At 40.5% G+C, this 14,579-nt stretch overlaps 1 protein-coding gene across 1 annotated transcript in view; it reads left to right on the forward strand.

The window, feature by feature from the left end:
- Positions 1-14,579, forward strand: part of HSD17B4 (hydroxysteroid 17-beta dehydrogenase 4) — an 83,242-nt gene that overhangs the window by 43,957 nt on the left and 24,706 nt on the right. Inside the window, exons 14-17 of the mRNA XM_028103479.2 lie at positions 753-804; positions 3,321-3,392; positions 5,273-5,376; positions 8,219-8,284. Of these exons, the coding sequence (XP_027959280.2) occupies positions 753-804; positions 3,321-3,392; positions 5,273-5,376; positions 8,219-8,284 (294 nt within the window). The remainder of the gene's footprint in view (positions 1-752; positions 805-3,320; positions 3,393-5,272; positions 5,377-8,218; positions 8,285-14,579) is intronic.

Here is a 14,579-nt window from a genome sequence, read left to right on the forward strand (position 1 = left end):
AGAATTAAAGCTGCCCCCTGCCAGTGGGGTGTGGTCATTTGACTATGTGGGTCAGGTCTTGTTTTTCTTGTCCTGTTATTTTCCTACATGTACTGGTGTGTTCGTGTTTCCATCCATTGAGGTTAAGGGGCTATCAAGTTACACAGTGTCCTTGGTATCTACTAATAGATGATTTATAAGATACATCTTATGGATGCACATGTATCTATGGTTATATCTATAGATATAGATCATTTATAAGATATTACACCAAGGAAATGTGGACCGTGATAGTTTTTTACTTTGAATGTGTCGTAGGGTTTACTTTCATGTTTTAGTTGAGTTGTTTGTATGTGGTATGTGTGATTTGAAATTACTTTACTTGCACTGGACAGTTCATTTTTATTTAACAGATATTTATTAATTACCCAGTATGTTCCAGGCACAGTGGTAAGCACTGGAAATATAGCCTAGTTTAGTGTTTGCATTGGCAAACAATCCATAATTAGCAGTCAACAAAGATTTGTGAATGTCACGAAAAAACACAAAGGTATCTTTTGTGCTCCAAAAGATCTGACAGTCTTTAGATTGGGGGACTGATTAATTTTGAATCATATGATTAAGAAGTAGAAGCCAAACTGAGACAGATAATTTGGGGGAAGTAGTGATGTGAGCATGTGGGCTGTGAAATATCACTTGTGATTAGCAATATTCACAGCAGAACCTGTGAGACATGAAAGTCTGCTAATAAAATTTTGTTTACTCTGACATAGGTTCTCCACGGGGAGCAATACTTGGAGTTATATAAACCACTTCCCAGAGCAGGTGAGTGCGTGAAGCACTGATTTCTTAATCATACCCTCATTTTATTTCCTGACTAACCTTCCATACTGTGTCATTGTGTTAAGCTGGTGCAGAGTGACTTAAATAAATCATATGGCAAGGTATTGAATGGCTTGTCAGCCGTTAGAGTAAATTGATGTTAAGGAGTAGCTGCTTTGGTGACCTTAGACTTTGTCCTTTAGTAGTCTAATTTAATAAATTACTTCAGAATACTGACAGTTTATCTCCATTGATGTGTGTGTTATTAACAACCGAAAGTTTCTTCTAAGTATGTGTGTTCTGAACTTGGTAATTGTGTGTAATCAGCTATGATTCCTATGAATATGGTTTTTGATTCCTTTCTCAGGTATTTATGTTGGTAGTGATTTTCATAAAGCAAACCACATTAAAAGATACAGACAGAATTTCTTGTAATTAACTTTTTCCTGCTTTCTTTTCTAAAAGTAAAAAAAAGTAAATAAAATTCACTTCTGCCTTAATAATGAATTTTCTTTTCCTCAGTAATATGTTTGTTCAGTAAAACTGCTTTTCTCATTCTTCCACTGTAATTTGATAGATTTGTTTTGTTTCACTGCTCTAATGCCAGCATATTGTCTAATTAAATACCACATAAGATGGAAAGTACAAAAAAAGTGTTTATCGTTTCACATTATATAATGTAGAGGTCAGCAAGTAGCTGGACTTCTCCTTTAATGTTTCCCCAATTCTTCTTATTTTACTAAAAATTTTGTGAGCTTCTCCTTGCGTAGAGCCAAATAGCTTTATTTCAGTGTTACAGCCTACGTTTTCTGTGAGGCGGTGTCCAGCGTGTGGCAACCTCCTTCGTCAAGTATCCGCTGGTCACCTGCCATGGGCAAGGCACAGTTTTCAGTTTTGGATGAGTTCTCTAACCTGGCTACATACTGAAACAGCCTGTTACTACATCATATTATATTATCTGTTATTTCATTTCATTTTATTTATTTGTTTTTTAAAGATTTTATTTATTTGACAGAGAGACAGTGAGAGAGGGAACACAAGCAGGGGGAGTGAGAGAGGGAGAAGCAGACTCCCCACTGAGCAGGGAGCCCGGTGTGGGGCTCAATCCCAGGACTTGGGATCATGACCCGAGCCGAAGGCAGATGCTTAACGACTGAGCCACCCTGGCGCCCATATTTCATTTTTTTTTTTAGAGTGGAGAGAAGGGCAAAGGGAGAGAGAGAATCCCAAGCAGGTTTCATGCCCAGCGTGGAGCCCTATGTGGGACTCGATCCCACAACCCTGAGAGCATGACCTGAGCTGAAATCAAAAGTTGGACACTTAACGGACTGAGCCACCCAGGTGCCCCTACCTGTTTTTTTACATAAAATACGAAGGTTTGGTGTGAGTGCATGGGTCGTGTGCGTGCGGTGTGGTGGTGGTGCTGGGGGCCGTGGCAGAGGCCCGGAGGGTCCCTCTCTGTTGAGTGTGCCACCAGCCTAACATGGGTTCACTTGGGAACTAGTGCTATGCGGAAAGCAGAAATGTGTGAGATTTCTGCCTTTAGTAGGGATTTTGAATCTGAAGACAGAGCTAGAGGCATATACTCAAAAGTGATTACAACAGCAGTGCCTGGATGGCTCAGTTGGGTGAGCGTCCAGCCCTTGATTTTGGCTCAGGTGTGATCTCAGGGTCCTGGGATCGAGCCCCGCATCAGGCTCCATGCTCAGTGGGGAGTCTCCTTGAGATTCTCTTTCCCTCTCCCTCTGCCCCTTCCCCTGCTTTCACATTCGTGTGCTCTCTCTCAAAAATAAATAAATAAGTCTTAAAAATGATTACAACTGAAAAGAGATCTGAATAGGAAGGTGTGGAAAATATTTCTCTCAATTTCTTGTACCTTCCTAGTCTCAAGTGATGTTTCTCATGATTTATTTTTGTTCAGTAGCTTCTGTACATTTTCTTTAAGTAGTGTTAAAGTTTCCTTTCTAGTAAATATGAATATTCAAAATCTGAGATGCTTAAGTTTAAGAACCTCTTTAAACTGTAGAAAATCAAGGTATGACTGCTATTTATGATCTTCCCTTAAAACTTAGGTGATGCAACATAAGGCCACAAACATCGGGAGACTGATGTCAGCATCTCTGTGTCTCGGTTCATTTGTTAGCTGCGGTGGCACAGTCAGAGGCTGAGTGACCCCTCCTTGGGTTAAAAAAAATAAGCATTAGATTGAATACCAAGAAACCTGACCGCAGCACTTTATTTTCCATCGAGTTTGGGGTATGCTGGTCCTTAGATTTTCTGGGTATTAAAAGTTTGATCTTATGTTGCTACTTGTTGTTTCAAATGTAGTGACTTAGGTATGCTGTTTCCTTTTAATGTTGAATTATTCAGCATTATACTGAAAATTATTTCAAAGCATAACTTTTTAGTTTTCCTGAACTTACAGTGGAAATTATGTTACATTCTCTCCTATCTGGATGCAATAACTTGATGGTCTTCAAAAGTTTCTATTTATTTATTTATTTTGCTTTTCATTTTAGGAAACTTAAAATGTGAAGCAGTCATTGCTGATGTCCTAGATAAAGGATCCGGTCTAGTAATTCTTGTGGATGGTAACTCACTTCCAGTTCTTCTCATAATATTGTTAGATTAATAGGCCTCGTATGTAACCTGATGCTTCACCCTAGAATCTGATCATTGAGTTTGTGTTCATCTTCTAGTTTGTGAGAAAACAAGATGAGCATTCTAAAAATTTGTAAGTTCTTAGAAAAGAAGCGAAGATGGGGAGAAGGAGTGGGTTGGGGCAGGGGTGGGAAGACTGGGGCGTTTCCGACACAGGACCAAAGCACAGAGGTGAGAGGTGTGGCTGGTATACAGAGCGTGGTGGTGAGCTTAGCTTGCTGGAGTACGGACTTCGCGGGAAGGAACACATCGACAGCCATCGGTTGATAATGAGCCTATATTGTAGATATTCTCGTCTTTGTTAGCTCTTTGCAACTTGGAACGTATTTGACTCCTGAGACGTTTTCATAAATGGTAGTTAGGTTCCTAATGTTGCGCATTCAGGCCTGTTGAACTCAAATGTGGCTTCAACACCGGAGCCACATTTTATTTGCAGTGGGGAAAGAAAAGGTTACAGTAGTTTAATACATGTTGAAATGCTAGTAATTAACATCGGGTAAAGATCCATCGCTTAAAATTCATTTATTCTGAAGTTTAAGAAGATAAGAAATAGATCTTTATTGTTAAAAAATTTGGAAATAAATTATAGTGGAAAGTTTAATATTATCTGATAGTTGGAATATAGACTTCACCATTTCTGTTCTAAATAGATAAATAGAAAGTTTTACTCTATATGCTGTTGAGGAGCTTGTCTTGTTTTTACTAAATAATATGCTGAGAACAATTTTGATGCTCTTAAATATTCTACTACATTGTGTTAGCTCATAGAATTTCATCGTATGTCTGTTCTCTTTTTCTCTGTCTCCTCTTCCTCTTCATCCTCCCTTTTCTGTTGTAGGTTTTTGTGTTTTCTTGTCATTCCTGAAGTTGGCCAACATTTGGCTTCAGCTCTCCTAGTTTTCTTTTACTCTCCTCCCCATGCTACCAAATACGTAACATACCACAAAACAGAGGTTCTGCCGTGACCTTAGCTACCCTGTTTACTCTTTTCCCTTGACCTACACCATTGATTTAACTCCAGCTTGGTAATGGGTAATAATGTATTAGAATTTGTAAACAAAGTGTATATGAAATGAGACATCCCATTTCCTGTGTAATGAAGAGAAAAATCTTATTTTAAATATAAGTTGCCATGACCTTCCTTATTTTTTATTGTAATTAGATTTTTGCTTAATCTGCCATTCAAAGTCATATTTCTAGTTTTCTAGAGCTGGAGATACAAGATAGTACTCATACTGTCACTGGGAAATTAGTTAGTGGGAAGAGGGATAGTTGTCCTGCATTCATCCATTACTCACTCACTGACTTGCTCACTCATGTCATATATTCGTTAATTCACTCGTTAATTTAGTAAATATTTATTGGGTGCCTTTTCAGGCCCAGGGACCATTCTGTTTGCTGGGGATAGGATGGTGAGGAAAACGCCACGATTCTCCTCTCCTGAGTCTTACACCTTCATTCTCACTATTTCTTTTATACTCCAGGCTCTTTTTGAGTCCTTTGGCAGAACGTGTGAGTGTTTGAGAGTGTGGATACCTGCATTTCATAGTGGGATTTTTGGAAATGTTTGAGATGGAGAGAGTTGAGATACAATAGGCAGTTGAGGTTTCAGAAGAGGCGAGAGATGCTGTTTCGTGATGAAGCGAGGGTTTGTGAAGGTGCTCTTCACTCTGCCTTCCAGAGACTGGTAGTGAACGAATTGAAATCATGCTTTGTAAACCAAACTTTGAAAGGAATCGCTGATCATATATTGGTTAACTAGTCATGTCTTTTGAGAATAACTTTATTTTTGCTTTCATTTGCTTTTCAGTCTATTCTTACTTTGAGGAGGAACTTGTATGTTATAATCAGTTCTCTATTTTCGTTGTTGGCTCTGGAGGCTTTGGTGGAAAACGGACGTCAAACAAAGTCAAGGTAGGCTCTGGCCTTATAAGCAAAATATATGGGTATTTAGGTGTCCTTATCTATATTTTGAATGCACATATTACTGTATGTGCAAACTACACATATTACCATATGTATAATTTCATAGCATAGGTCCTCAGTAATTCACACTTCTTTGAATCAGATTACGCTTCTTGGATTGGAAGTGCTGTTTATGTGTGGATATTTTGATCGGTAACACATGTTATATATAGAAAAGTCTGGCTGATAAAAATATAATGTACCTGAGATAATTATGGGAATATTTTTAGTTTCTTATACAAATTTTGTAGCACCCAGAAGTCTTTAGAAAAACCCAGTGCATGCAAGTGATCCTTGTATAAAATAAAATCTTTATTAAATGACTTAAGCATTTCTTTTATGTAAGACAATGCTAGTTATTCTTTAGTTCTCAAATTCTACCTAAAAACATTTTTTTCTAAAAATACTTTATAACTTGGATTTGACACTAATTCAACCTGGGCTTTACCTCTGATGTGTTTTGAGGTAGTAAGATTCTACTATAATAAATATTCTGGAGTAGATAAAGTATACTTAAAGCAGTATGGAGAAACTGCTTCTGGAACGACGGTGTGAGGAGTTCCCTGGACCCTCTCCCCGGTGAAACGATCATGGCATTGTAACTGGTAAAAATTAAAACAAACATTTGAAGTGTCTGGGAATTGTTCTCAGGGCATAGAGCAAATGAGGAAATTTTTATCTTGATGAGAACAGTGAGACTCTGTGGCCTTTGAGCCACAGATCTCCCCTTTCTCCCTCGTCCCCTGGTTCAGCCTGGTGGAAGCTCCACTCCAGGCGTGTGCAGCCAAAACACATGATCCATCTGCCCTGGCTTCCAGAATAGGGCCATGCTGTCTTCCCAGGAGGAGGAGGTCATTAGTTTTTCTTACCCTGCTGCCACGCCCGGCTTGTGTTGCTGAAGCTCTTTGAGGTAGAAATAGCCCAGGGTCAGGGGATTCTTGTCCTCTGTCCAGCTCCCACTTAGAGGGTGGGCTCAGGCCCCACTCCCTCTTGCCCCAGCTTGCAAGATTCTGGAAGAGGAAAGCTGAGGAGACCAGTAGCTACTTGCCTTGCCCAACACCACTTCTTGTAAAGTGAGGCTGTCACCTGGAGATGAGCGGGCCACTCTCTTTGCCCCTCCCCCTACTGCAGTCGAGGAGGGGTTTTGCCCAGGGGGTAAGGCAGGCTGTCGTGATAAGAGATGGCCGAGGTTCTTCCGAGGAAACTGACTTGTCATGGAACAGAGTATTTGGAAATTCAAAAGAAAGGGTGCCCATAGAAACTAGATCACGTTAGTGATAAACAATCAAGAGGAGGCTGGTAAGCTCCATGAGAGCAGGAAGCTAACAACTGGCCCAATTAGAAGTTTACTAGAGAGAACCATGGAGACGGAGCTCAGGAGAGTCCTCATGGGATCGTAAAACCTCAAAGCCTGGCTTCAAAGACTAGCTCTGTGAAGAGGCTTGTCTTTAGAGCAGTTTATGCCCCATGGCACTGTTGAAAATAATAGAGCAATCATCTGGCATGTGGAGCCTAACAGTTAGGTATTATGTTACCAAACGAGGCAGACAATTGAACAGAGAGCTCTAGGAGAGACAGTCGCAGAGACCCCTGCAGAGACCCCTGCTAATAACGTGGAGCTCCCAGGGTGACTGTGTTCTTGCCCGAGGCTCTGAGGAGCACCACCAGAGGCTGCTAACGGTGGGGGACTGTAGACTTAGCTAAAACAGTCTAGCCAAGGCACTGCACAAAGAAACTAGTGACTGGTCACAAGAAGCCTGCCGAGGGGAAAGGAAGTCAGTGTCCGGAGTTGCTGTAACAGGTTATCTAAAGTGTCCAGTCATCAAAAAATTACAAGACACACAAGAAACAGGAGCACGTGATCCAGAGACAGGAAAAGAAAACCAGAACAAAACGGGCAAGAGAAACTGCCTTTGAGAGGTCTTCTTCATAGACGAAGACTTCCAAGCAGCTATTCTAAATGTGTTCAGAGATAAAGGAGAGCATGCTGAAGGAAGTCACACGTGATGGCAGTGACTCTCAGAGAAAATCAATAAAGAGAAATTATGTAGCAGCACCAAACAGAAATCCTGGAGCTGAAAGTACAATGAGGGAAAGGAAGAATTTTCTAGAGTGCTCAGCAGAAGACTTGAACTGTCAGAAGGAGGAATCAGAAAGCTTGAAGAACTGTCTCTCTCTTTGTCCATTTGTCTACCTCCCTACCTACATCAGTCTCAAGAACAAAGAGAAAAAAGATGGAGAAAAGAAAGAGAATGCAGAGCCTCAGGGAAACAGATACCTCAAGCATAGCAGCTGCATGTGGTGGGAGTACGAGCGAGAGAGCAGAGAGAGAAACAGGCCAAATGGTGGAAGGAATACTGGTTTTGATGAAGAACTTTAATCCATACATCCAAGAGTCTCAGCCAACTGAGAGAGACCCACACCCTTAGTAAAGTCCATTTAAAGAAGAAATCAATTTAGGTTTGAGTTGTTCGTCTGATTTTTACAGTTATTATCGCCTTTTGCCCTGGGAGAAGAGTCTTCACCTCTTTCTCCTTTGTGGCCTGGAGAATGGATCCAGCTGTATAATTCCTTTCATTAAACGGATCATTTCAGGGAAATCACACAGATGAGGCCAGCACTTAGGAAATTTGAAATGTTATCTCCTGAGCAGGAAATATTTTTACAAGCTTTTTATCCAACTTGCTGATTTTATTACATTGAAACATGGCTGTTCATCAAATACCAGTTTGAGTGACGAGAGTGACTGTTACTTTGTTAGTATTTAACGTGTGATGTTCTTTGATTTCAGGTAGCTTTAGCCGTGCCTAATAGACCTCCCGATGCCGTGCTTAGAGATACCACCTCCCTTAATCAGGTAAGATCGTAGTTTCAAAAAGTGATAAAGCCCCTGTTTGCTTTGTTGGCAAGGGGTTAAAGAGACTGCCTCGCTTAGTAGTGAAGAATTTCATTGAGACCTTGGTGGGCAGGATAAAAAGGAATAGAAGGGAAATTTTAGTCACCTTTTTCTCTTTCCGGAAAGAAAATTGAGCTACATTGCTTGAAAACAGATTATTTTAGGCCAGTTTTAGTGGACAGGCAAAAAGAAAGCATCTTAGGAAGGGTAGGTGGTTTAATCACCTTTGTTTGGCATAAATAATTTGTTTTCTGATGGAGGAGATAAAATGAGTTGACAGATTCTGTGAGCACGCGAAGATTGATTTTAGAAACAAAAGGTAGGGCGCCTGGGTGGCTCAGTCGGTTAAGCAACTGCCTTTGGCTCAGGTCATGATCCTGGAGTCCCGGGATCGAGTCCCACATCGGGCTCCCTGCTCAACAGGGAGTCTGCTTCTCCCTCTGACCCTCTTCCCTCTCATGTGCTCTCTCTCTATCTCATTCCCTCTCTCAAATAAATAAATAAATAAATAAATAAATAAATCTTAAAAAAAAAAAAAGAAAGGTAACCATGAAGATGCAAAAGGCCACTTTGTGTGAGTCCCCGAAGAATCTTCCCTGCAGTGGCCAGAGGACGAAGCATGCAGATAGAGAACAGCATACATAAATCTCTGATGGTCCTCTGTGAGGGAGCATCTGTAAGGACAGCAAATTATTTATGTTTATGTGGTTTTTGATGCTAATTTTGATATGCTTGATACGAGAACTTCTGCAGGATTTATGTTTGCGGGCAAAGAGTAATGTAATTTCATGAGCCAGGAAGAATTAAGATCAGTAAATATGTAATTGTGTTTTTTTTTTTTTTTCTGCAGTATGGAGTCAGGTGATGGAAAGAAGAACACTTTTTTTTTTTCCTGAGATTCGTTTTTGCCTTTCAGTGTTTTTCCCATCCCCGTTTCTTACCCATTTCTTAAGAATGCACCCATGTTTATGTTTAATTAAAGCATCATAGTGAAATTAATTTTATTAAGACACTAAAAGGACAGAAAAGGCTTGGTGATTTCATGGTTCGGAAAACCCAGCAGTGCTCCTCTTATTATTCTTGGGTTACTGAAATAACGAAAGGTATCTGCTGTAGATAAGAAAAGCTGAATAGTTTCCAAGGCTTGAATTTCTACGCATAGTAAGTCGAGAGATTTTTTTTTGTTGTTCTTTTACTCTTTTTCAGAGAAGTAGAACTTTTCGTTAGTGCAGAGTTGACTCTTTTGCTGTGTGATGAAGGGCAGTTTTTAAGTTAACAAATATTTTTGGTGTAAATAACGGGCACCCATCATTTGACAGAGCATTTTGTCTCTTATGGTCATTTGAGAGTACGATGAAAGCCACATTCTATTTCTTCAAAAGCCATTTTTCATAAAACTTTGCATACGCTTCAAGGGATTTAGGGCTGTTTTAAACTGAATCGGTGCCATAGGAGCTCCAGATCAAGTGGAAGAAATGTGATCTGTGGTCATGGAGATGAAAGGACACTTGGATACTCAGGATGTAAATGTCGGAACAACTAGGGCACCCGTTCCAAGCAGCGAACGATTAAACAAAGGCTTTGAATTGGTGCATAAGTGCTGTAGACATTCTGAGAAGGGACACTCATGAGGGAATGGTGTTCGGAAGGTTCTGGTAGGAGAGCTGGCACTTAGCTGGGCTAACGTGGGGTGTAGCCAGAGATGTAGGGCTTGCAGTTTGGCCGGGCCAGGCCGGGCCAGGGATGAGAAGTAAGGAGAGCTCGTTGTAAGAGAGGAGGAGAGCACGGCACTGTAGGAGGGCTGAGCATGGGAGCGACCACGTGAGACAGTAGTGGGAGATGGTTGTGGATGGGCAGATCCAGAAGGAGAAGGGGAAGGAAAGAAAAGATGATGCAGTTATAGCATCAACTCTGTGCTAGGTGTTTATGTTAAATCAGTTACTTTTTGGTCACTAAGGAAACTGGCAATCATGTTTTTAGCTCTACCCCGTATCTCTTCTGGGACGGTCTGTTTATCATGTCTTTAGGAGCATTTCTTCATCTTCAAACTGGTATGACATTACAGGTGTCCTCTGTCGTTTTTCATAATTAATAAGTAGAAAATGCATCCTTAGTAATCTAGAAAGACAAGAAGAAATAGATATTAGATGTCAGGCTTTACAGTTGGGGAGAATGAACCAAACATCTAGTTGCCCCAGATACGTATTTTATACCACTTATTCTAATATTAGCTACTATCATTATTAAATAGAGTTAGTCTTGGGTATATTGGTTATACCATCCATTAAAATATTTTTTATTAAGTTACCAGGTGTATAATAAGTAGTACCTTTTTTGTTTGTTTTTTTATGATTCTGTTTGTTGCCTGGATGTTCCTTCTGCCTTCACTCATGTAGCTGTTCTCCGATGGTGGCCGGGCCGGGCCAGGAGGTCCAAAATGACATCTTTGATAAGTGTAGGGTCTTTGTTCTGACTTCTGCCCGGAGTGCCTCTAAACTCCGCAAGGCCTCTTTCTTCATGTGATGGCTCATCTCCCAGGGCCTTTCTCTACTAGGGCCCTCAAGGGGGCCAACGTCTGTTTAGATTTCTGGAGCTCTCTTCTGGAGCTTCCCCCTCTCCAGTGCAGACACATTCCAGGGGCACAGTCTCCCAGAGCTCTGATCTTTATCTCTTTAACTCATTGAGATTGTTTTGCTCTGTTTGGCTCTCCCTTTTTGCCCTGCAGTCTGAAAGTGTTGTTCTGCAAGGAGCTGTGCTCTCCTGTTTGTATCTCTTCTATCAAGAGACACAAAACTGCTGGCTCTGCAATGTTGAAGAACAATGCCTCCCTTAGATTTGCAAATGAGTATATCAGTCCTTTTGCTCAATGTTGCCCTGTCACCTCAGTGTTGGATAAAACTCCTCCTGTGGTAGATTCCTGAAGAAGGGCTCATGTATATAGTGTTCCTTTGGTTCCTGTGTATTTAAAACCGTTTTTCCATACCCTAGATGCTTAAAGAACAACTTGGTTGGATATGAAGTCTTGAGTTTCTCAAAAATGGTGTTCTGTCATTACCTTGCTTTTATATGTGGCTTTTGAGAATTTTGATGCCAGCCTAATTATCTTTCTCTGAGTTACTTGGTCTTTATCCTTGAAGCCCTTAGGATATGTTTCATATATATATATATATATATATATATATATTTTTTTTTTTTTTTTTTTTTTTTTTTTGAGAGAGTGAGTCAGTGCTCGGGCAGTGAGTGGGGAGGGTGGAGGGAGAGGGAGAGAGAATCCCGAGCAGGCTCCATGCTCAGCACAGAGCCTGATAGGGCTCTATCTCATGACCCCGAGATCATGACCTGAAATCAAGAGTCAGACGCTCAACTGATGGAGCCACCCAGGCACCCCTATTTTTCTTTATCTTTAAAGCCTGATAGTTCTATTAGGCTGTGTCTCAGTGTTGCCTGTTCCTGGTCAATTTCTCCATGCCGCTGGTAGGCCTTTTTAATAGGTATATTTACATCTTCTTTTCTTTTCAGCAAGTTTTCTATAATTTTAAATAGTAGTTCTCATTCATTCTTTTGTTTTTCTTAAGTACTTCAGTCTTATGTGTGTTGGATCTTTTTCTGTCTTCTTTTAGCCACTTTGTCTCTGCCTTTTTTACTTCCTTCTTGGTCTCATTTCTGTTCTCTTGATTCTTTCCCTCCTTTTCTTTTATGTCCCATATTAAATTTTGATTTGCATATGTTTCCCTCTAGGCATCTTCTAATTTTTTTTAAAGATTTTATTTATTTGAGGAGGGAGTGGCAGGCAGAGGGAGAGAGAGAATCTCAGGCAAACTCCCCACTGAGCACGGAGCCCCATGCGGGGCTCGATCTCACGACCCTGAGATCATGACCCGAGCCAAAACCAAGAGTCAGGTGCTTAACTGACTGAGCCACCCAGGCGCCCGTAGACATCTTATAACTTAGTCTTCATTACCGATAGAATTTCCCCCCTTCCCTTTCTTTCCTGAGTTTAATCCTATCTTATTTCATTCCTTCATGTTTGTTGTCCGTTTGATGTTCTTGGTTTTTGAGTTTTAGATTCATGGTGTTTGTTTCATATCCCCAAATGCTTTAGTGTTGTGTTATAGTTTTCTTCTGTTTGGTAGTTGTTTTGTTTGGGGAAATTTCATTTATTGTAATGCTTTGGTTCTTATTTCCTCTGTTAGTCTTACAGTAGCTTTCTACAGATGGAGGCTGCTTACCTGTTCGCAGTTTGTGGGTAAGATTGGTAGTTTGTGATGGTTTACAAGACTCTCGTTAAGGAATTCAGGACTGCCCACTTCGTCAATGCGGCAAAGTGTGTTTTCTTTGAGAGATGGCTTTTTGGAGTGGGACATTGTCAGGAGCTGTTTTATTTTATTTTATTTTTTTTAAAGATTTTATTTATTTATTTGACACAGAGAGACAGCGAGAGAGGGAACACAAGCAGGGGGAGTGGGAGAGGGAGAAGCAGGCTTCCCGCGGAGCAGGGAGCCCGATGCGGGGCTCTATCCCAGGACCCTGGGATCATGACCTGAGCCGAAGGCAGACGCTTAACAACTGAGCCACCCAGGTGCCCCAGGAGCTGTTTTATTCAAATCATTTTTTTTTTTTAGTTCTCTTTATCTTAAATTTCCTGTCTTGCTTCTTTTTTCCTACATTATCCAGTCTTGAAAGCGGACGTCTTTGTTTTATCCTCTTCTCCCCCAGAAATGTTGCCTTTCTGGACTGTCACTTGGAGGCCTATACACTTCTAATTCTTTTCTTTGTAGTCCGTGCTCTCATCTGTCAGGATTCTCCTCAGGACTTTTCTTTTTCCTTAAGGGGGACTTTCTGGAAGTGATTTTTCTCTCTTTTCCTCTCCTCTCTTCCACACTGCTTCTGCGCTCCCCTTCTGACCCCCTCCGCTCTCTCCAGTAGCTTTGAGAGGGTGCTCAGAAGGTAGCTCTGCTGGAAATTGGTGTTATTTTTCTGTGGATAGCAATTTGAAGTTGGCAGTGTTCTCCATCTTCAGTTACTGTATATAGGCTTGGGATCTGTTTTATTTGTTCTTCGTGTTGATCTGTATGCTTTTTTGGAGCATGTGAGGATTTGGCAAGTACACATTTCTGAGCCTTTTGATTTAGCATTTAGTTTAAACTTAATGATACAATTTTTAAAAATAAAATTAAGAACTAATTTCCTGATATGTCGAAGAACCTCCCACTCACATATAATACACAAGTTAAGGCAATTTATAGCTGTTTTTCTTAGTTGTGTGTGTACATGTGTTTGTGAGTTTTAGTGATTTTTGTATCTAGACAGAGATGAAACAAAAAACAAGATTTTAGCTTTCCTTCTGAAAGCTGAAATATGAATGTCTGTCAAAATATTCAGAAAGTAAGCCTTGATGGTATTCCTTATTATTTGGAAAACAGTTATTTTGCATTTATGATTGAATTTAGTAAAACATCCATCCCTTGACTTTAGTTGTGTCTCATGCTGGCTCTGTTCTGTCTTTGCTTTCTCTGCCATCTATAGGAAGCAATACTGTCATTGAAATAATATGAAAATTTTCATATTCCTTTAAAAGGATTTCTTTAGGAGAATTAGTTGTTCTTCATTTACAGGAATGATATCTGTGGGGTAAGAAGACTGGTACTAATCTTAAAACTTGGTTGTTGTACCCTTGTGCACAAACACTGCCGTAGGTGACAGATGTGACCTCAAGTGACCTCAAGGAGGAATAAAAAGGAGGAACCAGAAAACCAGTTCAACTGAGACATGCAAGCAGTATTTTTTATTTATTTATTTATTTATTTTTATTTTTTTATTTTTTTTAACATTTTATTTATTTATTTGACAGAGAGAGAGCACACAAGCAGGGGGAGTGGTAGGCAGAGGGAGAGGGAGAAGCAGGCTCACCGCTAAGCAGGGAGCCCGATGCGGGGCTTGATCCCAGGACCCTGGGATCATGACCTGAGCCGAAGGCAGACGCTTCACCACTGAGGCACCCAGGTGCCCTGCAAGCAGTATTTCTTAAACAATCAGATGTATAGAAACATCATGTATTACGAGGACCCTAGGGTCTTTCTCTTGTCTGTGTGGAAATCAGAAAAACCTTAATTTCTACATTCATAACAAATTATACCTTATGACATGCAAGTATTTGGAGAAATGCTTGCAAGCACGTGTTCCCCTTTCCCCTTTTGTATGTATAATCTCCTGTAGCTAACAAGCTTCAGGACAGTTCTTCAGAGCAATCTGAAAG

Source organism: Eumetopias jubatus, unplaced genomic scaffold (assembly GCF_037043125.1).
Source record: "Eumetopias jubatus isolate StellerSeaLion01/CBP00866 unplaced genomic scaffold, mEumJub1_p1.0 scaffold_5, whole genome shotgun sequence".
In the NCBI taxonomy this organism is placed as follows: Eukaryota; Metazoa; Chordata; class Mammalia; order Carnivora; family Otariidae; genus Eumetopias; species Eumetopias jubatus.